At 45.7% G+C, this 25057-nt stretch overlaps 1 protein-coding gene across 3 annotated transcripts; it reads left to right on the forward strand.

Moving 5' to 3' along the window:
- The first annotated feature begins 758 nt into the window (after positions 1 to 758).
- On the forward strand, positions 759 to 23138 carry Mkrn1 (makorin ring finger protein 1). 3 transcript variants are annotated; one of them, XM_051151678.1, is made up of 8 exons: positions 759 to 1126; positions 12593 to 12721; positions 16183 to 16412; positions 17280 to 17506; positions 20687 to 20901; positions 21640 to 21750; positions 22216 to 22354; positions 22689 to 23138. In XM_051151678.1, the coding sequence occupies exons 1-8, from the start codon at positions 942 to 944 to the stop codon at positions 22896 to 22898; spliced, it is 1446 nt and encodes a 481-aa protein (XP_051007635.1). In that variant the 5' UTR covers positions 759 to 941; the 3' UTR covers positions 22899 to 23138. The 3 variants fall into 3 exon arrangements, with proteins under 3 accessions (XP_051007635.1, XP_051007637.1, XP_051007636.1); XM_051151680.1 differs by lacking the exon at positions 759 to 1126 and adding an exon at positions 1314 to 1452; XM_051151679.1 differs by lacking the exon at positions 759 to 1126 and adding an exon at positions 1487 to 1764.
- The last annotated feature ends 1919 nt before the right edge of the window (positions 23139 to 25057 follow it).

A 25057-nucleotide genomic window follows, 5' to 3' on the forward strand; every position in this document is an offset into this window, starting at 1 on the left:
GAGAAATGATTAGATCATGACAATACTGACCTCATCAGTGGGTTAATTTAACTTGATGGGCTTTTGGAGAGTTTTCAGAACTTTGGGAGAATGGGCCTAGTTGCTGGGAAGCTAGTCATTGGGAACATCCTCTTGAAGGTTATGTTTATTGACAGATTCTTGCAGTGTAGCCTATCCTGGCCTTGAGCTTGTGGTCCTTTCCCCTCAGCTTCCCAATTGCTGGTATTACAAACATGGGCTACCTCGCAGTTTTTTATGTGCTTATTTACATCATTACTACTATTATTTTGAGAGGGTCTATGTAGCCTGGACTGGCCTCAAACGTGCAGCGATTTTGATACCTAAGCCTTCAGAGTGTGCTGGATTACACACGCCTGCCACCAAGCCTGCCTGGCACTTCCATCAACACGGATTCTGAGACCCTGTGAGATTGGGGGGGGTGAGGCGGGGGGGGGGGGGGGGGTGGGGGTGGAGAGAGGTTACTAGCCTCCAATGAGAAAGAGGGAAGGAAACAGATCCCAACACAATAGGTATCCAGCTCACGCTAGGAGAGAGCAAACACACCCTGAGGCCTTTCCCCACAGTTACTTCAACAGCTATCGTAGCTTTGAGGACAGTCCTTGCTTGTGGTCCTTTGACAGCTAGGATCTGGAGCATCCCAGCACACCTGGCCGGAGAGCGCGGCCCCGCCCCTTTCGGGCGGAGCCTGGGCTCTCACCAATCAGCGACGCCGGAGGAGGGCGGCGGACGCTGGAGGAGCCCGCAGTTCACGAGAACCGAGAGCTCGGAGACACGGAGTTGCGGCGCGGGACTGGCGGGGAGCTCTCGGGCTCCTCAGCCTCCCTCCTCTCCCCTCCCTTCGCTGTCTTCTCCGTCTCAGCCGGACCGGAACTATGTGATCCCGGAAGTTCCGGGGCCATTGCTGTGTGGGATAAACAGTAATGGCGGAGGCTGCGGCTCCCGGAACAACAGCCACAACATCAGGAGCAGGAGCGGCAGCGGCGGCGGTGGCAGCGGCCTCCCTCACCCCTATCTCCACAGTCGCTGCCTTGTCCCCGGGGGCGGGAGGAGGGGGCGGCGGCAGCGACGGCAGCGGCGGCGGCTGGACTAAACAGGTCACCTGCAGGTAGGACGTTGCGTGGCGCGGCGGAGGGCGGGGGCTGCGGGGCCGAGCAAAAGGCGGAGGCGGGCGTCGCGGGGTCCGCGTCGCAGCCGCAGCCGCAGCCGCCCGGATAGCATCGCTGCGTCAGCCCCCTGCAGAGGTTGGCCGCAGGATCGCTGCGGGTCTCAGGCTGCGGGCTCGGACCGCGGGGCGCTCCCGCCACCTTCCCTCTCCCGGCGGCGCTCCGGTGCGTGCGGAGAGGACCGGTGTCCCCACTCCAGCCTCCATCGCCACAGGTTCGGGGATGCGGCGCGAGCTCGCCGCTGTGAACCGGGCTCCAACGACCCTCGGTGCGCCCTGAGATCCTCCCAGGGTCCCGGCGAGCTCGGCCGGCCCCGGGCCCTCCGCGCTGCGCTATCCGTTTGTAACGTCTTTTTCTGCTCTGCGCCGTTCACCCCCGCCCCGCCGGGAGCAGCCGCTTTTGTGTGCCTTTGTATGTAGTCGGTGGCTGGCGGTTCCGAGCTTTGTCTCCGAACCGAGCGTTCGGAGCCGGCGTTAGCCACCACCCTTGATTTTATGAACTGTCATTATTACTGTCCCTTTGTGCGGCGCTCCTCTTTGCGAGAAAGGAGATCCGAGGAGAGAGGCTTGGTTCTGGTTTGGTAAGCAAGACGAAATTATCCGAAAAATGTATGATCAGCTGGTGGTTATACAGTACGCACGGAAGAAATTTTTCCCAACTAGAAATGTTGGAGGGTATTTGTTGTATTAACAACTGGGGGGTGGAGGGTGCTTTATTGACACAGTCTCGTGTGGTCCCGGTTGACCTATATAGTCCTGACTGCCCTAGAATTTTCGGCAATCCTCTTGCCTCTGCCTTTCCCTACTGCAGGATTGCAGGGGTGAAATGATACCACACCCGACTTTATTGATTTAGCCACCAGGAGAGACTTTAAGCTTTTCTGTCGGTTAAAAAGAAATTCAAAGAAAACACCACGTTCCGCTTGACTAGGACAGTTTATAGCAAATGCAAAAGACTATTATTCCTAATGCTGTTGGTATTAGCCCTGAAATTGGAGAATTTCCAGCCTTTCAGTCTTTACTGTAGCACATTTTATAAGGTCAGATTAAAGCTTTCCCTTCGGTCTTTTGTTTTTTAGGTAAGGTGCAGCAGCCTTGGTGGTCCTAGAACTGCTACATAGACTAGGCTGGCCTTGAACAACTTCTTCCAGCCTCTGCCCTCCTAGTGCTGGGATAACAAGTGTTTCCACCCAGGCTGATAAGTGAAAATTTAAGTACCTTGATTTTCTCCCCCCATGTGCCATCTTTCTCTAGTCTAGTCCTGAATACCCATTACCAAATAACATTACTGATTTCTTTATCATCCTGTCAGATGCCTGCAACTTCACATACATTTCCATACAAAATACCCTTTCAACATTTTTTTATTTTTATATTTTTTTGAGACAAAGTTTCTTTATGTAGCCTCGGCTGTCTGGGAACTAGCTCAGGTGACCAGACTGTGTCCTCAGAGATCCACCTGCCTCTTTCTGTCCCCAAGTGCTTGAATTAAAGATGGGTGCCACTACTACCCTGCTAACATTTTCCTTTTGGGGAAAAAATTATACAGTGTTTATGGGGTGTGGGTGGGTGGTGGTGGCGGCCACCGTCATCCCTGGGCCACAGAGCACCTGTGGAGAGGTGCACTAATAATTGCATAGTTACTGTCTTTCACTTTCATGTGAGTTCCGGGAATCAAACTCAGCAATCATTTTATCAGCAAAGTCTTGTCGCCACTCCCTTTTTTCCCCGCTTCTGAGGGTGTCGGGGTGTGTGTGGTGCAGACGCTAGCACAGCCCAGAATGCTTGGGACTTCACTTCTGCATCCAGTGTTGAGATTATACCCGGCTCCTCTGCTTCCCTTTTACTTTCCCCTGTTTCCTCTTTTCTAGTTCCTCTCCAGACTGCTGTAGCTTCCATTTAGGATCTTTTTCACATTTAAAAGTTTGATTTATTTACTTATTTTGAAGCAGGGTTTCTCTGTGTAGCCTTGGCTGTCCTGGTGGCTCTAACTCAGAGATGCCTCCTCCCCTAGTGCTCAGATTAAAGGTCGGCTTCACTGCTCATTTAAGGTCTTGAATTTTTTTTGGGTCTCACTTAGCATAGTGTGACCTTGACTTTAAAAACAAGGGTACAAACATGGGCCAAGCCCAGCTCCCTAAGGCTCATTGAATTTATAGGGTTTTTTAGGTGTTTCCTGGAGCAGTTTGTGAACTACTCCATTAACATCTAAAAAGGTTTTTTCTTTGGATGCAAAGTGCTTCCTGCTTAAGCCTGGGTGCTGAATTCTGATCCCTAGCATCCTGGTAAAAGCCCCACTGTGAGTTCCAGGGTTAGTCTAGAGCAGAAAACAATAGAGGAGGGCATCTGGCTTCCTCTACTGATCATGCTTACAGACAGGCAAATTTTCCTTTTGAGTATCCTGGCTCAGGAGATTTTTCTGTTTTGTTTTTCAAGACAGGGTTTCTCTGTGTAGGCTCCACTGTCTTGTAATCACTCTGTAAACCAGGCTGGCCTCCAACTCAGAGATTCACCTGTCTCTTCCTCCCAAGTCGTGAGATATGTGGCAATTTATGAGCCAGTCCTGGGCTACGAAGGGAGTTTCAGTCTCAAAAAAATTACATAGATGAGGTAAACTTTTTGAGAAAACAGTATGAAAAGCTTTAAAGGAATACAAGCTTAGGGTCAGCAAAATGGCTTAGCTGGGGCTGTAAAAGTGTTTGCTGTGATTTACCCAGAGTTGTTTGTCCTCCAAGCTCTTCTCTACACACACACTGTGGCAAAAATGCCAACATGTATTCACATACAACAATTTAAAAACAAAACAAGACACAAGCTTCAGGCCACTCATGGTGGCTCATACCTGTAATAGTGTTTGGGAGGTGGAGTCGTCGAAACATGAGTTCCGGGCATTTCTTAGCTGCACAGTGAGCTTGTGAGCAGCCTGGGCTATGGATAATAACTTCCCATCCTACATCCAAAAAAAGGAAAAGGCTTCAGGCTTCCACACTTGTGTGTTTTAAAACCCCCCTGCATTTTGGAGGGGCCCAGCAAGATGGTGCCTCGTTGCATAGCTCTGGCTGCCTGGACCATCTGCATAAACCAGACCAGCCTTGAACTCAGTCCTCCTAGAGGACTAGGATCAAAGAAATGCTCTTCTCCATGCATAGTTTTGTTTTAGGCCAATCTAAGATTTATTTATTTATTGTGTATGCAGTATTCTGCACGTAACAACTGCCGGACAGAAAGGGGCACTAGATCTCATTATAGGTGGGTGCTGGGAATTGAACTCAGGACCTTTGGAAGAACAGCAAGTGCTCTTAACCTCTGAGCCATCTCTCCGGTCCATGTTTAGGCCAATCTAAAAATTTGCAGAAGCACTCATGGTGGCATGCAGAGCGGTCACGGTTGCACACGCCTGTACTGGAGCTAGTCAGTAGGTTGAGACAGGATGGTGTCTGGACCAGGGCAGCCTTGGTAGCTAGCCCTGGGTGATCCTGCCTCAACAAATAGGAACCACAGGTGATTTGATAAGCCTGGGGCATAAATGCTGACCTTGTTTGGTGTTCTAGCTGCCAACTTGATCTCTCTTAAAAGTCTTTCTCTTCTGAGGAGAGGAGTAACAACTGTGAGTCTTTGTCCCAGGCTTTGAGCTTTGAAAGAAGTAGAGCTCTGCTGTCTCACCCCTGCAGGGTTTCCTCCGTGCCCTCACAGAGCACTAGTATACACTCTGATTGATGCTGATAGAATTCAAATGAAACTTAGTTTTTGTTTTTCTGAGACAGGGTCTCTCTCTCTGTGTAGCCTTCCTTGGCTGTCCTGGACTGGCTTCGTAGACCAGGCCTCGAACTCACAGTGGTCCACCTGCCTCTGCCTCCCGAGTGCTGGATTAAAGGTGTGCGCCACCACGCCCGGCTAAATTTATTTTATATGAGTCTAAGAATTTTCTGCTTTCATTAAAAAAAAAAAAAGGTATGATGGCGCTGGAGAGATGGCTCGTGGTTAAGTGCGCTTCCTTGCTGCTCCTACAGAGGAGCCAGGTGTGCTTCCCATCACCCACCCGGTGACTAACAACCAAGTCTAGTTCCAGAGGATCCAGCGCCCTCTTCTGACCCTCCTGGGTACTGCTGGCATACAGTGCAGATAGACATGCCGGCAAAAACACACGTACACCCAAAATAAATACAATCTTTAAAATGTAGGAACTGCTTCCATTTAAACATCTGTTCACTCATCCTATGGTTTTTTTAAAAAATACACTTGCAAATTGCTAAAGGGAAAAGACTTATTAAAATGTGCTCATCTTTCTGGGGCTACCTTGTTCAGACATTCAGCAAATAAAACATTGAGTGTGCACTAAGTTCACTGCAGAAATGTACCTTATTGTAAGTATTTTCCATGAGCTTGATATCAGCACCTTTCTCTGAGAGAACGCATGTGTAGATGTCTGCATAAGAATGCAAGTGCCCTTGGAGGCAGCAGCTTCCCCCCTGAGCTGGACTTCCAGGCTGTTGTGAGCTGCCCCAGGTGAGTGCTGGGAGCCACTAAGTCACTGAGCCATCTCTGCATCCTGGCCAAGTCTATACTCAGGCATATTCCTCTTTAAAGTCACTTGCTTAGCCGGGCGGTGGTGCGCACGCCTTTAATTCCAGCATTTGGGAGGCAGAGAGAGGCAGGCAGATCTCCTGAGTTCCAGGCCAGCCTGGTCTACAAAGTAAGTCCAGGACAGCCAAAATAAAATAAAATAAAATTACTTGCTTAGAAAAGAATATTCGGGCTTTTAAATTTTTATTTATGGATATGGATATTTTGTCTGCATGTACTTCTGCACACTAAACAAGGGTCTAAAAGATTTATTCATGGGCTGGAGAGATGGCTCAGTGGTTAAGAGCACTGTCTGCTCTGCCAGAGGTCCTGAGTTCAATTCCCAGCAACCACATGGTGGCTCACGACCATCTATAATGTGCTCTGATGTCCTCTTCTGGCCTGCAGGTGTACATGCAGATAGAGCACTCATACATGTAAAATAAATCTTTATTGAAAGAGATGTATTTACTTTTAGTGTGTTTGCCTGACTGTATATATCTGTGCTATATGTATACCTGTGGCCACTGAGGCCAGAAGAGGGCTTAAAAGCCTCTGAAAACTGCCTTTGAGCTACCATGTGGTTGCAGGCCATGGAAGCTTTGTTCCCTGCAAAAGCAGCAAGTGCTCTCTCTTAGCCACTGAGCCACCTAGCTAGCCCAAGGATGTTCTCTTTGTTTGTGCAGCTCTGGCGGGCCTGGCGCTTTGCCCCTTATAGACCCTGCTTGCCTCCCAGTCAGCTGAGGGGTTAAAGGTATAGACCACCTCCCCCAGCCAGTATTCATGTTTGATTGTTTAATCTCACTTCTCACCAGCTACTACTGATGCTGGAATTCTCCTTGTTTTGTTTGCGCTGCCTAAGAAACAAGCTGAGAGGCTGCGCTATGCTGCCACCAACAGGATTGTGAAATCAGTCCTTTTCTTTCTTTCTTTCTTTCCTTTTTTTTTTTTTTTTTTTTTTTTGCTACCTGCCTTGATCGTGGAATGAAGACAGTATTTGTTTATTGGCTTTTTTGAGAAAGAACCTCACCCACTTTATAGCCTTGGCTTGCCTCGAAGTTAATATGGAGAAACAACAAAATTTACTTTCATTTTTATTTTATGCGCGTGTGTATATCCACATGAATGGTTGCTCACAGAGACCAGAGGCATCAATGCCTTTGGAGCTGGAGTTAACAGGTAGCGGTGCAGCACCTGAGATGGGTATTGCAAATCAGCATCAAGGCCTCTCCAAGAGCAGTACACGTTCTAACCACTGAGTCATCCCTCTTTTCAGCCTCTAAGCTGTAGATTATTCGAATTGGTTTATGTTTCCCTGAATGTTTACCTGTGCTACCTGTATGTATGCCCAATGACCATGGAAACCGGAAGAGGCTGTCAGAACGGCTGAGCCACCACAGTCCTCTGGATCTTAACCACTGAAGCCATCTTTCCAGTTCTCAAACAGTAATTTTTTTTTTTTTCTCAAGACAGAGTCTGTGTAGCCTTGGCTGTCCTGGACTTGCTTTGTAGACCAGGGGCTGGCCTCGAACTCCCAGCGATCTGCCTGCCTCTGCCTTCCCAGTGCTGGGATTAAAGGTGTGTGCCACCACGCTCAGTTCAAACAATATTTTTTTTTACCCTCCAAGACAGGGTTTCTCTGTGTAACAGCTCTAGCTGTCCTGGAACTCACTCTGTAGTCCAGAGATCTGCCTGTTTTGGTCTCCCAGCCTCCCAAGCGTGCACAACCCGTGCACAGCTGTCGCTGGATGTGGCACACGCCTCTAATCCCAGCACTTGGGAGGCAGATCAAGGTGAGTTCGAAGCTGGCCTGGTCTACAAAGTGATTCCAGGACAGCCAAGGCTACACAGAGAGACCCTGGCCAGTCTTGAACTCAGTAATCCCCTTGTTTTAGCTCCAGAGTGCTTAAGACTGTAGCAGGAGCTGGGTATGGTGGCGCACGCCTTGAATCCTAGCCCTCCGGAGGCAGAGGCAGGTGGACCATTGTGAGTTCGAGGCCAGCCTGGTCTACAGAGTGAGTCCAGGACAGCCAAGGCTACACAGAGAGACCCTGTCTCGAAAAAACAAAACAAACAAAAAGACTGTAACAGGAGCCATACCTGGCTTTTGTGTTTGTTTTTATCCCTCCCCCGCCCCCCCTTAAAGAAATAGTTATGGCAGGCTCTTGCTATGTTTTGCTTGGTTGACCTAGTCCGAGCTGGCCTCAGGCTTCCCCGCCCTCCCTCCCTAGTACCTAGTACTGAGTTTAAAGGTTTGCACCAACAGGCCCTTCTCATCCTCCCCCCCCCTTTTTTTTTTTGAGATAGAATATTGAAGTGTTGCTTAAGTTATCCTTTTAATTAAGCCTTCTAAATGTCTGAGATTACAGGTGTCACCTCTGTGTGTCAAATATTAGGGTTTTTTCTCATTTAGTATTTTTTGAGAAGTAGATACTATATACATTATCTATCTAGATGGCATTGTAGATTATCCTGCCTAGGCACATTTAATTCCCTTACTGGGGCTGGGGAGATGGCTCAGAGGTTAAGAGCACTGGCCGTTCTTCCAGAGGTCCTGAGTTCAATTCCCAGGAACCACATGGTGGCTCACAACCATCCATAATGAGAGCTGGTGCCCTCTACTGGCGGGCAGGTGTACATTTAGGCAGAGCACTGTATACATAATAAATAAATCTTTTTTAAAAATTAATTCCTTTACTGATAGTATGATTTGCCATGGCACTTAGGTGTCTTCTAGACATATATAGAGATGGGTACCATAGGAAATGCAAAATAGACCATCATGTTCCCTAACATTTTTTTGTTTGTTTTTTGGTTTTTTTGAGACAGGCTTTCTCTGTGTAGCCTTGGTGATCCTGGACTCACTTTGTAGACCAGGCTGACCTCAAACTCACAGAGATTCACCTGCCTCTGCTTCCCGAGTGCTGGGATTATAAAGGCGGGTGCCACCACCGCCTGGCTCCCTCACTAGGAATTTAAAATATCATCTGAGATATGGGGTACATAACTATACACATTAGAGCCAGGCAAGATGCTACACATCTTAAATCCCAGCCTTCTGGAGGCCAAGGACAGCAAGACCCTGTCCTAAAAGAGAAAGAAAGAGTGTCAGGGCTGGAGAAATGATTTAGTGTCTTCTGGCACTTGCTGCTTTTGCAAGGGAACCTGGTTTGTTTGTTTGTTTTTTTCCCTTCTGTGCTAGAATTTGAAACCAGGGCGTCACATAGGCTAGGCAAGTAATCTACAACTCAGCTGTACTCCCAACCCTTTGTTCTAAGGTAATTGCCAGTTTGTGGATGTGTGTACATAAAAGTGTGGGTACCCACAGAGCGAGAGGCCTCAGACCGCTGGAGCTGTAATTCCTTGCGGTTGTAAACCATCTGACTTGAGTGCTGGGAACTGAACTCAGCTCTTCTGTAAGTAGTGTGTAGTGTGTACTACTGCACTCCTCAGTATGCCACAGTATTCGGGTGAGTGAACATTCCCCACACTGTCAGGCAGCTATGGCCACTGTCAGGCCCACCATATTTACACCAGTTATCTTCTCTGGCATACCAAAAGTAACCTTTATTATCCTGTTCAGAGGGCAAGGGAATAGGATTTGGACTCTGGCAGGAGTGATGTGCAGATGGAGGGAAGGACTCTACAAATTATGCTTTCCACTTCCTTTATCAATAGACTAGAAATAGGTATTAGGTAGGTCTAATAGGGTCTTTGTTTACATGCCTAGGAAATGTTGGGGTGGTGGTGCCATGTTGAATTCCAGAGAAGCCTTTTCAGCTTCAACTGATAACTTTCTTGGGCTACTTAAGTCCTTACCACCTTTGCAGGGTTTGAAATAAATTACTTAGCTCTTAGGTAGTCAAACCAATTGTAGGCTGCAGCCAGGTAATATCTCCTAGCAAATTTTGAAAATCATTAAGAGTCCTTAATTGGTTTCTTCTGATTTGTACTTTTTGTGGTCTAATTTTCTGTAGGCCTATTTTGTATCCTAGATAACTAATAGAATCTCTTCTTTGTTTTTGTTTTTTTGGGGGGGGAACAATCTTTAATTCCCAAAAAGACAGTTGTATTCACCAAAAATCTTTTCTAATATACTCGTATCTGAATCAGCCAATAAGATACCATCCATATAATGGTAAATTATGAATTGAGGAAATTTCTTACGAGTTATCTCCAATGGCTGTTGCATAAAATATTGACACAAGGTAGGACTGTTTAACATTCTTTGTGGTAAAATTCAATGATATCACTATTGGACAGCTTCTAATAAAAGTAGGTACTGAGGAAAGCAAACCTCCCTATCATGTTCATGTAAAGGAATTGTGAAAAAGTAATCCTATAGATCAATCACTATAATAGGCCGTTCCTCAGGTAACAAAGAAGGCAGTGGGATTTGAGACTGTAAAGTTCCCATTGGCTGAATAATTTTATTAACTACTCTGAGATCTGTTACGTCCTCCGTTTTCTTTCTGATTTCTTTTCTCTCTTTTGTTTTGTTTTTGAGACAGGGTTTCTCTGTGTAGCCTTGGCTGTCCTGGACTAGGCTTTGTAGACCAGGCTGTCCTTGAACTCACAAGGATCTACCAGCCTCTGCCTCCCGAGTCCTGGGATTACAGGTGTGTGCCACCATGCCCGGCTCAGTTTTCTTTTTGGTGACAAATACAGAATTTCAAAGGCTGTTGGACTCATCTATACGTTGAACATCTAGCTGTTCTTGGACTAGCTGTTCCAGTGCCTGTAATTTTTCCTTAGTCATAGACCATTGTTCAATCCAAATAGGTTGTTCAGCCAGCCACTTTATCGGAAAGGCTGTAAGTGTTTTATCAGCAGTGGTTCCCCAACATAAACTTTATTGGAAAGGCTGTAGGTGTTTTATCAGCAGTGGTTCTCCAATATAAAGTTGGCCCCTGCTGTATCTTGTTTATGGACAGTCTGTAATTGTCTTAGTAGCCCTTTTTAGTTTTTAGTTTTTAAAGATTTATTTATTATGTATATAATGTTGTCTTCATGTATAACTGCATGCCAGAAGGGGCCACCAGATCTCACTATAGATGGCTGGGAATTGAACGCAGGACCTCTGGAAAAGCAGCCTGTGCTCTTAACCTCTGAGCCATCTTTACAGCCCATGATAACACTTTTTAATAATCTTAATTTTTTTTATTAGGACTATCACCTGTTTTCTGGCTTTTATCTGAAATTGGAGTGATGCTAATCTGAGTTTTCCATTACTGTAACAGATTCTTTCCCCAAGAGTTTCTGGCTATATCGGCCATGTATGCCCTTAGTTTTCCTGTTTGGCCTTCTGGTCCTGTACATTTTTAAGCCACCTCACATTTTGTTTTATTTGAGACAATGTTCTAATCCTTAGGTACTGTGTAGATACCTTTTGAAGTGGCCAAGCTGGATGCCAAGAATCTTGGGAAATTATTATTACATTTGCCCTAGTATCCAGTCACCCCTCAATCTCAATGGCATCTAACTGTAATTTTAACTTTGGCCTCTTTATCATTTATAATTTGCTAAAATACTTGTTTTTTTAGTATCTTTAGCACCTTTTATTTTATCTGTAGGAGCATCTTTATCTCCATTAAATGGTCTTTTTAAGTCTTTAGTAGCCCTGTTTGTCTTACCAGACCTTGAATTTTCTTGTGTCTTTTAGAATAACCCTTTTTTGGTGAACAGGAAACAAAGGCTTCATGGGGTCTTGAACATAGCTCCTTTGTCAGTTTTCCAAAATTAAAGAATTTCATTCATGGGCCACATGACCATCTTAAAAGAATTTATGCTCAGGAATGGTTTGTTCACCATCCTTTAGGGGAATGAGCTGAATTTTCACAGCCACAGCAGTGGGCCGTTCTGTGTTTTGATGTTTCCTGTAGTTGGTTGTCCAACTATAGGTGAATCATGAGCATTTCTATGTCTGCTGTAGTTTATTAATCCACTCATGAAGAGGTGTAGATCTTGCCCTCGAGGGTCTAATAACCCGTTGACTTTCAGCATTACCATTTTCAAAAGCTAGAGATGAAAATAGAATTTCTCTAGCATGTGAACCTTCTATAGCTCTATTTAGAGTTTTAGTTATTTTCTGCAAACAGTCAGTAAAAAATTTATTTGAACCTTTAGTTATTTTTGTAAATGATTCAGTTTGTTCAGCCTTGTCCCAAGCATTCAAGGCTATTTATTATTCAGCATTGTTCTGGGACAGCATCATCAAGGGTAATTTGTGCTCTTAACCTTAACCTAGTAACTTATCTTTGACAATATCAACGCCTGTGGTCCTATTGCACTGCTCCATACGTGAGGCCTCATCTTTCCACCATACCAGCCACTGTAGTTGGGGGCCCGCTCTGGGTTGCCTGTATCAAATCTCTCCAATGTTGAAATTATTAAGTATCTGTTTGACGTATGGTGAGTGTAAGCCATCACTGTTTAGTGCCTCCTTAAGCCCTTTTAAATCTTGTGCGTCTATAGGTTGCCAATCAAAAACCTGATAAGTAATGTGATGTGGCTTTTCTTCCTCTGCTGGTACTCATCCTAATCAAGGCTGGGGAAATCATTGTAGGTTTGTTTGTTTGTTTGTTTGTTTTGTTGAGAAAGGGTTTCTCTGTGTAGCTTTTGCTATTCTAGACTCACTTTGTAGACCAGGCTGGTCTCGAACTGCAGCCAGGGGTGGCTCGGTCTGGTGCTGCCTACTGTAGACCCACATGGATCTTCTGGCCACACAGCTTAGACTCTGTGTTTGCTGCTACAGTTGTGAAGCTGCTGGAAGACTGTGATAGTAATGAGTTCTTTGAGAGGTGGCTTTAGTCTTCTAATCTAGCTGTTTGGTTCTTTGTCTTACAGATATTTTATGCATGGGGTTTGTAAGGAAGGAGATAACTGTCGATACTCTCATGACCTCTCTGACAGTCCATATGGTGTAGTGTGCAAGTATTTTCAAAGAGGGTACTGTGTATATGGAGACCGCTGCAGGTAAGGATTTGTTTATAAACTCTTTGGCTAAAGGTGGGTTAAAGAATGAAAATAAAAGCTGGGTGCGGTGGCACACACCTTTAACTCCAGTACTCAGGAGGCAGGGGCAGGAGGATCTCTGTGAGTTTGAGGATAGCCCTGGTCTACAAAGTGAGGCCATGACAGTCCAAAAGGGGGGGGGGGAGGGACAGAGAGAGAGAGAGAATGAAAATAAAGTATAGAATTCTAGTAGCTTTGTACACTACAATTCTAGTAGTATTGTACATAGTTCCCCCAAAATTGCTTATGATTTGAGAAGTAGTTTTTGCTAGCAGACAAAGAAGGTTCAGCAAAGGTTACAGTGTCTTTTTATGACTTGGTGTCAGAAGTTACACACTGTCATTTTCACTAAAGCCACACTGAAGGGGGAGTTATTGGGCTCCACTTTTGTAGAAGAGTCTTGGATATGGTTGAAACCACTGAACTAGCTAAGACTTTTGTAGCACATGCAGATGGGTGGATGGAAGGGCAGAAACCACTGCACTAGGTAAGGCTTGCCAGAATCAGAGCCACGGACGGCTGGGTGTAGATAGATGGACACATTGCTAGTCACCTAATGGGTTCAAATGCTTGGAAGACATCCTTACCTGTATTTGTTAGGAAACTAATCAATAAGTAAGGATGGGGTACAAAGTAAGCCCCCTCCCTCATAAAATGGATCCCTTGGCATCTGAGCCTCATGGTTACTCTTTCGCAGTTACGGTGCCTAAGGAGGGGCTATTGTCAGGACAGCATCCCCTGAGGAGCAGGCAGTTCTTGGCAGGACAGTTTCCATGGATTGAGTCACAGTCCACAGTGACTCAGAGAGGGGAATGGAAACTGAGGAGAGAGAGCAGAGAGCTGTGGAGCGTAGACCATGAGACAGAATGCAGGAAAGGTGAGGTGCTCATGTAGAGATCACAGGACAGCTTAGAAACATAGAAGAGTCACTCCTTCTATCGTGTGGGTCCCAGAAATTGAGCTCAGTTCATCAGGCTTGATGGCAAGCACCTTTGTCCACTGGACCATCCTAGTCCTCATGGAAGGATCTTTAGATAGGAAGCTACACTATATTAATACAGAATATGGGGGAAAACTTGAGACGTACGTCTTCTCAGCGTTAACTCATCACTTAACACAGGAAAAGAATTGGGTGATTTTGTGACATCCTATTATAATTTATTAGCTGTCAGTGACTCTTGATTTTAGTAGGTTTAAGAATCTTCATATGCTAGATTGGCAAGCTTTCCCTGTAGGATGGGTGTGTACATACTTTTGGTGACTCAAGGCTTATGGTTTCTTATGCAAAACCATAGACAACACAAACTAATGGATACAGCATGTTCCAACCGCAACTTTATTTTGGGCCACTGCAATTTAAATTTTACACAACTTACATTGTATTAATGTATTTATTTATTGTAATTAAATGATGTCCCTTGAGCTAGGCATACTGGCACACACCTTTAGTCCCAGCACTCTGGAGGCAGAGGCAGATGAATGGATCTCTTGAGCTCAAGGCCAGTTTAGCATAATGAGGTCCAGAACAGCCAGAGCTACACGGAGAAGAAACTCTGCCTCAAACAACAAGAACAACACAGAAAGAAGAGAAAAAGAGAAGAGAGGCCCATGTCTTTTTAGTTTTTCAAGACAGGGTTTTTCTGTGTAATACTATCCTGAACTCACTTTGTGGACCAGGCTGGCCTCTAACTCACAAAGATCTATCTGCCTTCTGAGTGCTGGGATTAAGGCGTGTGTCACCACTGCCTGGCAAACGTTGGGTCTTTTTAAGCCATATTAAAATGTCAAAGCCACCATGATTTGGATTTGGGTAGAGGACTCTATATAGCGGTTCACTCCGGTCTCTTCAACAGACCCCCTTCCATGAGTGTGAGCTTTGCACCGTGTGTGTGCTTTGTGTCACGGACCCATCTTGCTTGCCTTGGCTTTTCTTTTCTTGCTCTTTTTTGGGGGGAGTGGGGGTTCAGAGACAGGGTTTCTCTGTCCTTAGCTGTCCTGGACTCCCTTTGTAGACCAGGTTGGCCTTGAACTCACAGCAATCTGCCTGCCTCTGTCTCCCAAGTGCTGGGATTAAAGGCATGTGTCACCATGCCAGGCTTTCTTGCTTTTCTTATCCTTCCTGGTATCTATTCGATATTTTATGCAGAAGGGAATAATTGTCTCATTAGGTAGATTGGATAATCTAGGCCTTGTTTATTATTTGGGAGACAGTCTTACTATATAGCTCTGTCCTACAATTTGCTATGTATACCAGGTTGGCTTTGAACCCAGAGGTCTGCTTGCCTGGGATTACAGGTGTGTGCCACCACAATGGGCCTGTCTTTCACACGCATTCATGTTCGTTCTATTTACTCTTGAATATATAATCTTACAACAAGGAGTTTTGGTTTTGTTTATTTGGATTTTTTTTTTTTTTTTAAACGCAATCTCTAGCATACGGGCAGAGACACTTCCTACAACCCGGCTTACCTAGTGTCCATTTCAAAACATTCTTCTTTCTTAGAAACGTCATTCATACTGATTTTGCAATAGAGGGTGCATTTCCTAGAACTTGGAAGATAGTTACTGTTAACTACCAGGTTCTGAGAAAAAAGTTAATTGTTCGCCGGGTGGTGGTGGCGCACACTTTTAATCCCAGCACTTGGGAGGCAGAGGCAGGTGGATCTACAAAGCAAGTCCAGGACAGTCAAGGCTACACAGAGAGACCCTGTCTTAAACAAACAAACAAACAAACAAACAAAAAAGTTAATTGTTCGAACATGTTTAGCTCTATCTTTGTTTTTTTTGTTTCTTCTAGTCTGCCTTTTGGAAGGGGGTATGGAACTCAATTTGTAGCCGAAGATGGCTTCACATTTGGAGTAACCCGCCTTGTCCTTAGCCTACCAAGTGCTAGGATTATACAGGATAACCCTTATTACAGTTCCTCTGAGGCAGCGTCTCAGCAAATTTCCTAGGTTGGCCTCAAACATGGAATCTTCTTGCCTCAGTCTCCCAGATAGCTGACATTGTAGGTATGTCCCACGATCCAGTTGTGCGTGACCTTACAAAGTTTTGCTGAGTCTTGGTCTCATGCCTTGCTCAGCAATATGACGTCACAGTGAGGCTTCCTAGACACACTGAGTCACGGGCTCCTTAAGTTAGGTATGGGGCTCAGCACTTGTCCAGCATCACAAGGCCATGGGTTCAATCCCTAGCACTACAGGGTTGAAAAGAACGAGGCCAGGTGTGTTGGTATGCCTGTAATCCCAGCATTTGAGGGGCTATGGCCTGAGGACCCAAGCATTTGAAGCCAGCAAGAGCTACATAAATCTTGACAAGTTCCCTGGTGCTTCCCGCTCATGTTTGTGTTCGCATTGAGGTTTTAAACTTACGGGGACTCTATGTAGTTGGACAGTAACTGTTTACTTTTGTGAACGTGTCAGATATGAACACAGCAAGCCACTGAAACAGGAAGAAGTGACTGCTACAGATCTGAGTGCAAAACCATCCCTTGCTGCTTCCTCAAGTCTCTCTTCTGGAGTTGGATCACTTGCTGAAATGAATCCAGACGAAGCTGAGTCAAGAAACCCAAACTTTCCAACTGTAGGAGCAGGTTCTGAGGACTGGGTGAATGCCATTGAGTTTGTCCCCGGGCAGCCATACTGTGGCCGTAGTAAGTATTGTGAGGACCCTGTAAAGTGCAGCCAGAGGGCTAAATGACAGGCCGCCGTGACTCAGGTGTCCTGCTTCCAGTGTTTGAGCTTAACCTACTGTCAACACTTTAGATTGAATTATCTAAAATTTACAGATGAAGTAAAAGAAATTTTTTGAACTACAATAAAATGAATTCATGTTTAAAAACTGGAGTGTCTCCGAATGCTGTCCCCCGCCTGCCCCTGGTGGTGCTGGGTTCAAACCCTGGGCCTTGCACATGCTAGGCAGATGCTTTGCCACTTAGCAGTACACTCAGCCCACACTTCTTTTGTTTTATTTGCCACAGGATCTTGTATAGTTCAGATTCCTCAGGTACTTAAGAATGACCTTGAACTCCTGGTTCTCCAGGTGGTGGTTCTACCCCTACTAATACTTTATAATAGTTCCTTCTAACACTGCATTTCACTTCTAAAGAAATTCACATACGGAACTGGGCTTGGTGTCCCGTACCTGTATTACCAGTTTTAGAGAGGCTGCGGTGGGAGGATTGCTGAGTTCAAGGCCAGCCTTGAGTTATTCAGATCTTATCTAAAAGAACAGAACAGAGCGGGGGCAGTGGTGGTGTGTGCATGTAATTCCATCAGTGGGGACTCAGAGGTAGGCAGAGGGCAAGTTCTAAGCCAGCCTGGGCTGTGTAACCCTGTCTCAGAAAACCAAGGGGGAAAGGAAGTAAAAAATGTTCAGTAGACTGACTTTAGATTTCATTAAAGTGTTTTGATTTTATTTTATTATTTTATTTTATTTTTTTATTGTTTTTCTCTGTTACCTTATAGTTCATAACTACTTTATGTATTTGGACCTTTACTACCATCTTAAACATTTTCAGCTGCCCCTTCCTGCACTGAAGTACCCCCGCAGGGCTCAGTGACCAAGGAAGAGTCAGAGAAGGAGCCAGCTGCGGTGGAGACAAAGAAGCAGCTTTGCCCCTATGCTGCAGTGGGAGAGTGTCGCTATGGGGAAAACTGCGTGTACCTCCACGGAGACTCCTGTGACATGTGTGGCCTGCAGGTCCTACACCCAATGGATGCTGCCCAGAGGTCACAGCACATAAAAGTAAGTGCTCAAAGGAAGCTTGTACTAACTATGAGGAACCAATAAGTAGTAGTGAGTTTCTTCCAGGGCTTTTTAGAGTGTTTTGTCAAAGATGGTCCCATGTAATCTGGGCACTGTGGAGGCCAAGGGCAGGAGGCTCTGAAGAGTAATACATCCTAAAGAGTTCTGTTTCCAAAACCTCAGACTATTGGTTGTTTTGTTTTTTCGAGACAGGGTTTCTCTGTGGAGCCCTGGCTGTCTTGTACTCGCTTTGTAGACCAGGTTGGCCTTGAACTCACAGAGATCCGCCTGCCTCTGCCTCCCGAGTCCTGGGATTAAAGGTGTGCACCACCACGCCTGGCTAGACTGTTGGTTTATTTAAAGGTGGGCTTTTGTTTTTTGTTTGTTGTTTTGTTTTGTTTTTTCATCCTTTTTTACTCACAGTTTTTCTGAGGTTTATAGTACTTACAATTCTTTTGAAGTACATATTTCCTTGCTTTTTAATATATTTGTAGCATTGTATGGCCATTACCATAATTCTAAGTGAGGTCATCTTCATCCCTTAAAGAAACCGTATGCCCACTTAGTCAGCTACTCTGCTTTCCTTGAGACCCTGGCAACAGGGCCTCTACTTTTGGCTGATTCTTTGCCTGGAATCGCTCAGTGTATGTGGCCTTCAGTGACTGGTTCCTCGTATTTGATGACGCTTTCGAGGTTTTCCTTGTTGAAGTGTGTGTTCATACTTCATTGTTGCATGCTGGTTGTGTGGCTATTACACATTTGTCTTGTATGTGTGTTTACATGTGGGTGTTTCCATGGAGACCAGAGGTTAACATTGGGTGTCTTCTTCCTCTATTGTCCTCTACCTTGCTCAGTGTGGAGCTCACCTAGCTGTCCATCTCCATGTCTCATTGTGAGGTTGCAGGCACACCTGCTGTGCCTGCCTTTCACATGCTTGCTGAGAGTCCAAATCCAGGCGCCCATGCTTGTACCACAAACAGTGCACTGACCCCAGTACTATGTTTTTCTATTAGTTAGTAGATGGATATTTGGATTGTTTCATTGCTTCGTTGTGTACATTTTTTGTTTTTGTTTTTGTGAGCATGTGTCTTTATCTTAGCCTTTTAAATTTGTTTTTACATTTATTTACTTATTGTGGGGAAGGCAGCACGTACATGTAGAGGTCAAAGGATGGCCTGGGTTTGAACTCAGCTTGTTGGGCTGGGCAGGTGGTCTGGCCTACTAAGCCATTCATCAGGCCAGACCTGTGTTGGATGTCTTGGTCTCTGACCTACTAAGCCATTTATTATGCTTGGCCCTTTGGAAGTGTTATGGCTGGGTCAGCTAGTGATTCTGCTTAGCACTCTGGGGACCTGGCTGGCTCTATGCAGTGTTGCCCTGTTTACATTGGCAGTGGCAGTGCACTGAGGTTACAGATCATTGTCTGTCATTTTATGCGTGTTTGGATGCTCTGTGTGTGCATGTCTGTTGACCATGTGCATGCTCTGCCCACAGAGGCCAGAAGAAGCTGTTAGGTCCCCTGGAACAAGTGCTATAGAGCTGCTTTGTGGCTTTTGAGAGCTGACCCAGGTCCTCTGAAGGACACTCAGGGCCTTTAACTGCCAAGCCATCTCTGCAGCCCTCGGCTTTCTTCTTAAGTTTATTGTTTCATGTGTGCTGACACATGCCACGGCCATCTGTAGAAGTCAGAGGGCAATTCTGAGGTGCTTGTGTGGCCTGTGCCCTATGATAATAGCGTTATTCATGCAGTCTCAGAGTGGGGATGGGTAAAGAAAATAGGTGCTGAGACTTCAGAATATTACTCAGCAATAAAATTAAAGGTAACCTTGGAAATAGAATGTCAGTCAAGCTGGTCTCAAAGTCATTAGATTAGCACACCACAGAACAGTGGTTTGCCCACGGGTGGAAATTTTGAAGGGAAGTGAGTGACTGTTGAGTTTGGAGTTGGGGGAGGGGAAGGTAATGAGCACATTTCAATAAATAATGTGGGGCTGGAGAGGTAGCTTAGCCTTCTTGTAGAGCACCCGAGTTAGTCCCCAGCACCCACATCTGGTGACTCAGCCCCCTGTAACTCCAGTCCGCACAGAGCCAACTCCTGGACTCCATTGGAACCCCATAATTTAAAAGACAAACCTTTACTATCAAATAATAGTGGTTGTACTTCTCTGAAAGTACCAGAAATTATTTAAATGGGTGAATTGTCTCAGTAGTTGTTTTTAGGTGTTTAATTTTTGAGGGACAGTGTCTCTTCATATTACCCTGGCAGACCTGGAGCTCATTGGCCTATATCAAGGTTGGCTGCACCTCAAATTTTGGGTTCTTCCTGCTTCTGCCTCCTGAATGTTTTGAGTACGCATGCTTAAGTATGAGCCACTGAAACCACCTCCTTAAAGGCATATGGAAATAATGTGTCCTGCATAATTGCCATCTGGGACATGTTCAGATTTATTTTAGTATTCATCTTTTTGTTCTTGGTTTTTATTTTAGAGACAGGGTCTCTCTACTTAGCCCTGGCTGTCCTGGAACTCACTCTGTAAACCAGGCTGGCTGCAAACTCAGAGAGCTCTGCCTGCCCCTGCCTCCTGGATGCTGAGGTTAAAAGCCTCTGCCTCCACCTCCCAAGTGTTCAGTATCCTGACAAGTTTGAAATGAAGGCTTTAATCCCAGTATTTCAACTTTCCACCAAGAAACTGAAGCAAAATGAAGTTGACAGTGGCTTTGATGGAGAATTGTAGGGATACAGGTCTACGAGGGCATGGAGAATTGGATGCGTTTTCAAATCTTTTTTTTTTTTTTTTTAAGATTTATTTATTTATTATGTATACAGTGCTGTGCCTGCATATACACCTGCAGGCCAGAAGAGGGCACCAGATCTCATTACAGATGAGTGTGAGCCACTATGTGGTTGCTGGGAATTGAACTCAGGATCTCTAGAAGAACAGTCAGTGCTCTTACTTTTGAGTCTTGAAAGTTGAGTTGTCACATCCGCTGTCCTGTTCTCCCCCACCCCATCACTCCCCCCCGTTTGACTATAATGATGTTAGCGCCACAGTGGTGGTGTGGGCCTGTGCTTATAACAAAGCCTTTTCTAGGTCAGATTGGAAACCGCCCTGGTGGGCCACTGACTGTGAGGTCTCAGGACTGCAGTGGCCTAACTGTGCCTTCTTTCCCTCCTTCTAGTCTTGCATTGAGGCCCATGAGAAGGACATGGAGCTCTCTTTTGCTGTGCAGCGCAGCAAGGACATGGTGTGTGGGATCTGCATGGAGGTAGTCTATGAGAAAGCCAACCCCAGCGAGCGCCGCTTTGGGATCCTCTCCAACTGCAGCCATACCTACTGTCTCAAGTGTATTCGCAAGTGGAGAAGTGCTAAGCAATTTGAGAGCAAGATCATAAAGTGAGACTCCTCCCCAACCTTCGTTTGTGCTTTCTATTTTCGGGAAGAATTTAGTATCTTGTTCCAAGTACCAACAGAAGGACCGCATTTAAGTGCATGTATTTTATCACGAACCTGGGTGTTCGAATTAGGATTTCTTCTTTGTACTTTAGCTAGCTGCTAGGTTAGTTGGTCTGTCTGTTTTATTTGAATGAGGAAACCCTGTGTATCAGTTAGTAAAGTCTTCGTGCTTTTGAAGGAGACTGTGTCCAACGGATTACACAGTTTAGGCTTCGTGAACAAACGGATCTAGCTCTGAATGTATGTTTCCTGGCGTTTTCCACTTTCCACTTTCCTATTCCATCCATTAAGCTAGCCAATAACTCACCATCCTTTAAAAACTGTTCTCATAACCGAACAAAAGCCACATAATCAAAACAGAGCAAAGTTACAAGAAATAAATTTATTTAAATGAAAGAAGGAGTCTGTGTGAAATGTCTTCTTTTGTTTTGTTTTTTAATCTAAGTCTTTTTTTTTTTTTTTTTTTTTTTTTTTTAAACTGGCTAGCCATTGAGTTGATTTCTGAAGGAAGTTGTCTTCCCTCCAAAGAAAGGATCAGCTGTGACTGTGTGGAATCCCTTTCTGAAAGTGCTCACGTGCCTGTCAGTTAATCTAAGTCTCGGTGACACACCAGGGTGTGTCTTAAAGAGCGGGCACGGGGAGGGGACCCCGCATTGCAGCCTGTTCATTGTTTCCCAGGTCCTGCCCCGAATGCCGGATCACATCTAATTTTGTCATTCCAAGTGAGTACTGGGTGGAGGAGAAAGAAGAGAAGCAGAAACTCATTCAGAAATACAAGGAGGCCATGAGGTATGAGCAGCCTGGCTCGCTGCGATAGAACAGGGCTGTGCTCTGTGCTACCTCCTTCCTGCCCTTTCTTTACCTTGTCACCGCATAGTGCTTGCCCAGTATGTCTCTTGCTTTTCACACCGTCCTCAGGTGTAAGCTGAGGGGCTGTTACAGTGAAGTCTCCACTCTAGCTAAAGCCTGTGGAGGGGCTTCTACCTCACCCCAGGTCGGAAGAGTCTTAGAAATTCTTGTGCTTTGAGATTGTAAAAGATTTCTCACTTGGCGTTAGTGCTGGTAATCCGTGTACATTTAATTAAGCAGCGATACTTCTAGTCAGTGTGTGGGGTACAGGTTTCTAAGAGCACATCTCGGGGGTCTCTGCACAGACCCCTTGGTTCTGCCCCTATTTAAAGAAAAGCCCCGGATGATAGTCAATACAGACCTGAAGTCCACTGTGAATAAGGGTTGCGATGTTTTCCTTTCCAGCAACAAGGCGTGCAGGTATTTTGATGAAGGACGTGGGAGCTGCCCATTTGGAGGGAACTGTTTTTACAAGCATGCATACCCTGACGGCCGTAGAGAGGAGCCACAGAAACAGAAAGTGGGACCGTCAAGCAGATACCGGGTAACTCTCACTGTTTCTTTAAAGGAGGGGAAATAGCACGGTGTCAGTTGGAACCCGCACCTTCTCGGGTAGGGGACAAATGACATCCAGGCCTGGGAGGGAGACAAGAGTAAAGGAGTCAGACCTCATAAAACCGGGATGGGTAGGAAAGGAAAGTGCTCAAAGCCCCCTGTGATGTTGGCCTGTATTAGTCAAAGAGGAGGCATGGTGGTGTGGACTAAGTGAGGAGTCTGGTTCGCCATGCCCCTCTGGGCCACACGGTTCGTCTTGTAAGCAACGGGATAGAAGACACTGCTTGACAGTGCCACCCCTATCACGGCCTTGTTTCTTACAGGCCCAACGAAGGAGCCACTTCTGGGAGCTCATTGAGGAGAGAGAGAACAACCCCTTTGACAGCGACGAAGAGGAGGTTGTCACCTTTGAGCTGGGCGAGATGTTGCTTATGCTTTTGGCTGCAGGTGGGGACGACGAGCTGACAGACTCTGAGGACGAGTGGGACTTGTTTCACGATGAGCTGGAGGATTTTTATGACTTGGATCTATAGCAGCTTTGCGTGGCGTGTGAACTGGTCTGCGGAGCCTCAGACAGTAGCTGTCCCCTGTGCTGTGTGGCAGTGCGTGTGGCTCTCCTAGGCAGGCCTCTCAAACTCCAGGTGCTGTCGTGATCACTACCCAGGGCCTGCTCCTCTCCCCCTCACCTTTCCCCAAGAGTGTGTTGTTTTCTCTGTTTAAAAAGTTACAAAAATAAATCTTAAAGTTAGTTTTTTTTTGTAACATGAATTAACTGTCAGTTAGTGTAGGTTTGTTGCGTCATCTGTTTTCAGCCAGGTTATGTTTATGGACTTTGCACACTCATTTTGAGACCCCAGGTTCAAAGGAAAAAGCACGGGCTGTGCTTTGGGGTCTGATAGGGGGCAATTGGGAAAAAAGGGATCTAAGTTGGCAAGTTGCTCTCTGCACAAGATGTAGGAGGGTTCTCGAGGTTTCTGTGAGGTCTGCATCTTTGTGGCTTTTTATCTGTTTCCTACCCTGTATCCCCATCACATGTGCTTGTCCTGTGGTTTGGGGCTCTTGTTTAGTTGCACATAAGGAATACTACTACTGGGTAACCAGAACCAGGTACAAACGTGTGGAGGTTAAGATGAGAAAAAAAATCTACAAACACAGATGTAGTGGCGTCCCATCCATGCAGAGTCGGCAGTTAAGTCCCAAGGGTCGTCGGTAGACTTGGCGGGTGAGTGTGAGGGAGCAGGTGGGCAGCTTCCCATCCGTGCGTAGGTGCAGGACTCTTAGCCTTGGTGGGCAGATGTGGCTTGGTGGTTTCAGCCACATGTGGCACGTAGATCTTAAAGGACCAAGCAGTAGTTGTTAATGTAGCAGGATGTAGCTCTGTCAGACTGTGTGCTAGAGAAATTGGATCAGCCACAGAGGTCGAATGACCTGCTTGTCCACTTGTCAGTACACGCTGGGTCTTGGATACACTGATGTTTTGAATGTTTTACGGTCTAGCCTTTTCATTCTAGGCACTTTTTGGGAAAACCTTTGTCCTCGTTTGAGGGGGCCTGTTGTGTGTTTCAATGTTTGTTTTTGTGGGTGTCTGCCTCGTTCCATCCCTGGGCTTTGGTGGTAGAGAGGTGGGTTCCAAACTTAGGTGTTGACTGTACCTTAGTTTGCAGTAGTGTTAAGCCCCTTTCCCGCTAAAGGGAGGGTGTGGCCACCCACAAGACAAGCAAAGGTTAAGTTGCTAGAATTTCTTGGTGGAAATTTCACCTTTGCATTTTGTTGCTCTTTCCTGGAATAACTTGGGAGATGCTCAGATTTGTTCCTCTGCCTTGCTTCCCTGGAACCCACCCATCCTCTCACTTATGAAAACAAGTCATCATTGCAGAGGTCTCTGTATTTTGCAGCTGCCCTTTTGTAAGAAGCACTTTTCCCAAATAAAACAATTAAAAACAACAAAAAGGTTGGTTTTCTTGTTTGTGTTTGACCTGTTTTCAAAACCACAGCTATCAGAGTTATCAGTCGTTTGATTCTCAGTCGTGGAGACTGGCTTGAGAGAGGTGGGTCTCTTCAAGACATCCAGGTTGCCTTCCTCCACAAGTTCACTGCGGTCTAGCCTGGTAACCAGTGCCTGAGCAGTGGTGGTGCGTCCCATAAATCCCAACGCTGGGGAACTTGAGTTTGAAGCCAGCCTGGTTTACAGATGGGAGTTCCAGGGCAGCCAGGGCTACACAGAGAAACCTTATCTTGAAAAACAAAAACAAATCCAAAATCCAGTCCCTAGTAGCATAAAAGAAAAATACTGAGTGAGAAGGTGAGATGAGGGCTGGAGAGGTGGCTCAGTGGTTGAGTGCCCCCTGCGCTTCCAAAGGTCCTGAATTCAATTCCCAGCAACCACATGGTGGTTCACAACCATCTGTAATGTGATCTGATGCCCTCTTCTGGCCTGCAGGTGTACATGCAGGCAGAACACTGTATACATAATAATAAATAAATAAATCTTTAAAGAAAGAAAAAGAAAAGCAACGATGAGAAGAATGTGCCAGAGTTTTGGGCAGAGGCCTGAGAGTGGAGGCCCTTGGCTGGTCACATCACTGTCGCTGACCAGTAGCTTGTCATCTTTCCCAAGTCTTAGCGAACTGTATGCACGCCGTACACATATATGTGAAGACAGAACATTCAGGAGCCTTCTGCGATTTCATCT

The sequence above is a fragment of the Acomys russatus genome, chromosome 10 (genome assembly GCF_903995435.1).
Source record: "Acomys russatus chromosome 10, mAcoRus1.1, whole genome shotgun sequence".
NCBI lineage: Eukaryota > Metazoa > Chordata > Mammalia > Rodentia > Muridae > Acomys > Acomys russatus.

Coding starts and splice junctions, on each gene's coding strand:
- Mkrn1 (XM_051151678.1), top strand. CDS start 942: ATGGCGGAGGCTGCGGCTCCCGGAACAACAGCCACAACATCAGGAGCA. Junction 1,127..12,592: donor ACTAAACAGGTCACCTGCAG/GTAGGACGTTGC, acceptor TTTGTCTTACAG/ATATTTTATGCATGGGGTTT. Junction 21,751..22,215: donor AAATACAAGGAGGCCATGAG/GTATGAGCAGCC, acceptor TTTCCTTTCCAG/CAACAAGGCGTGCAGGTATT.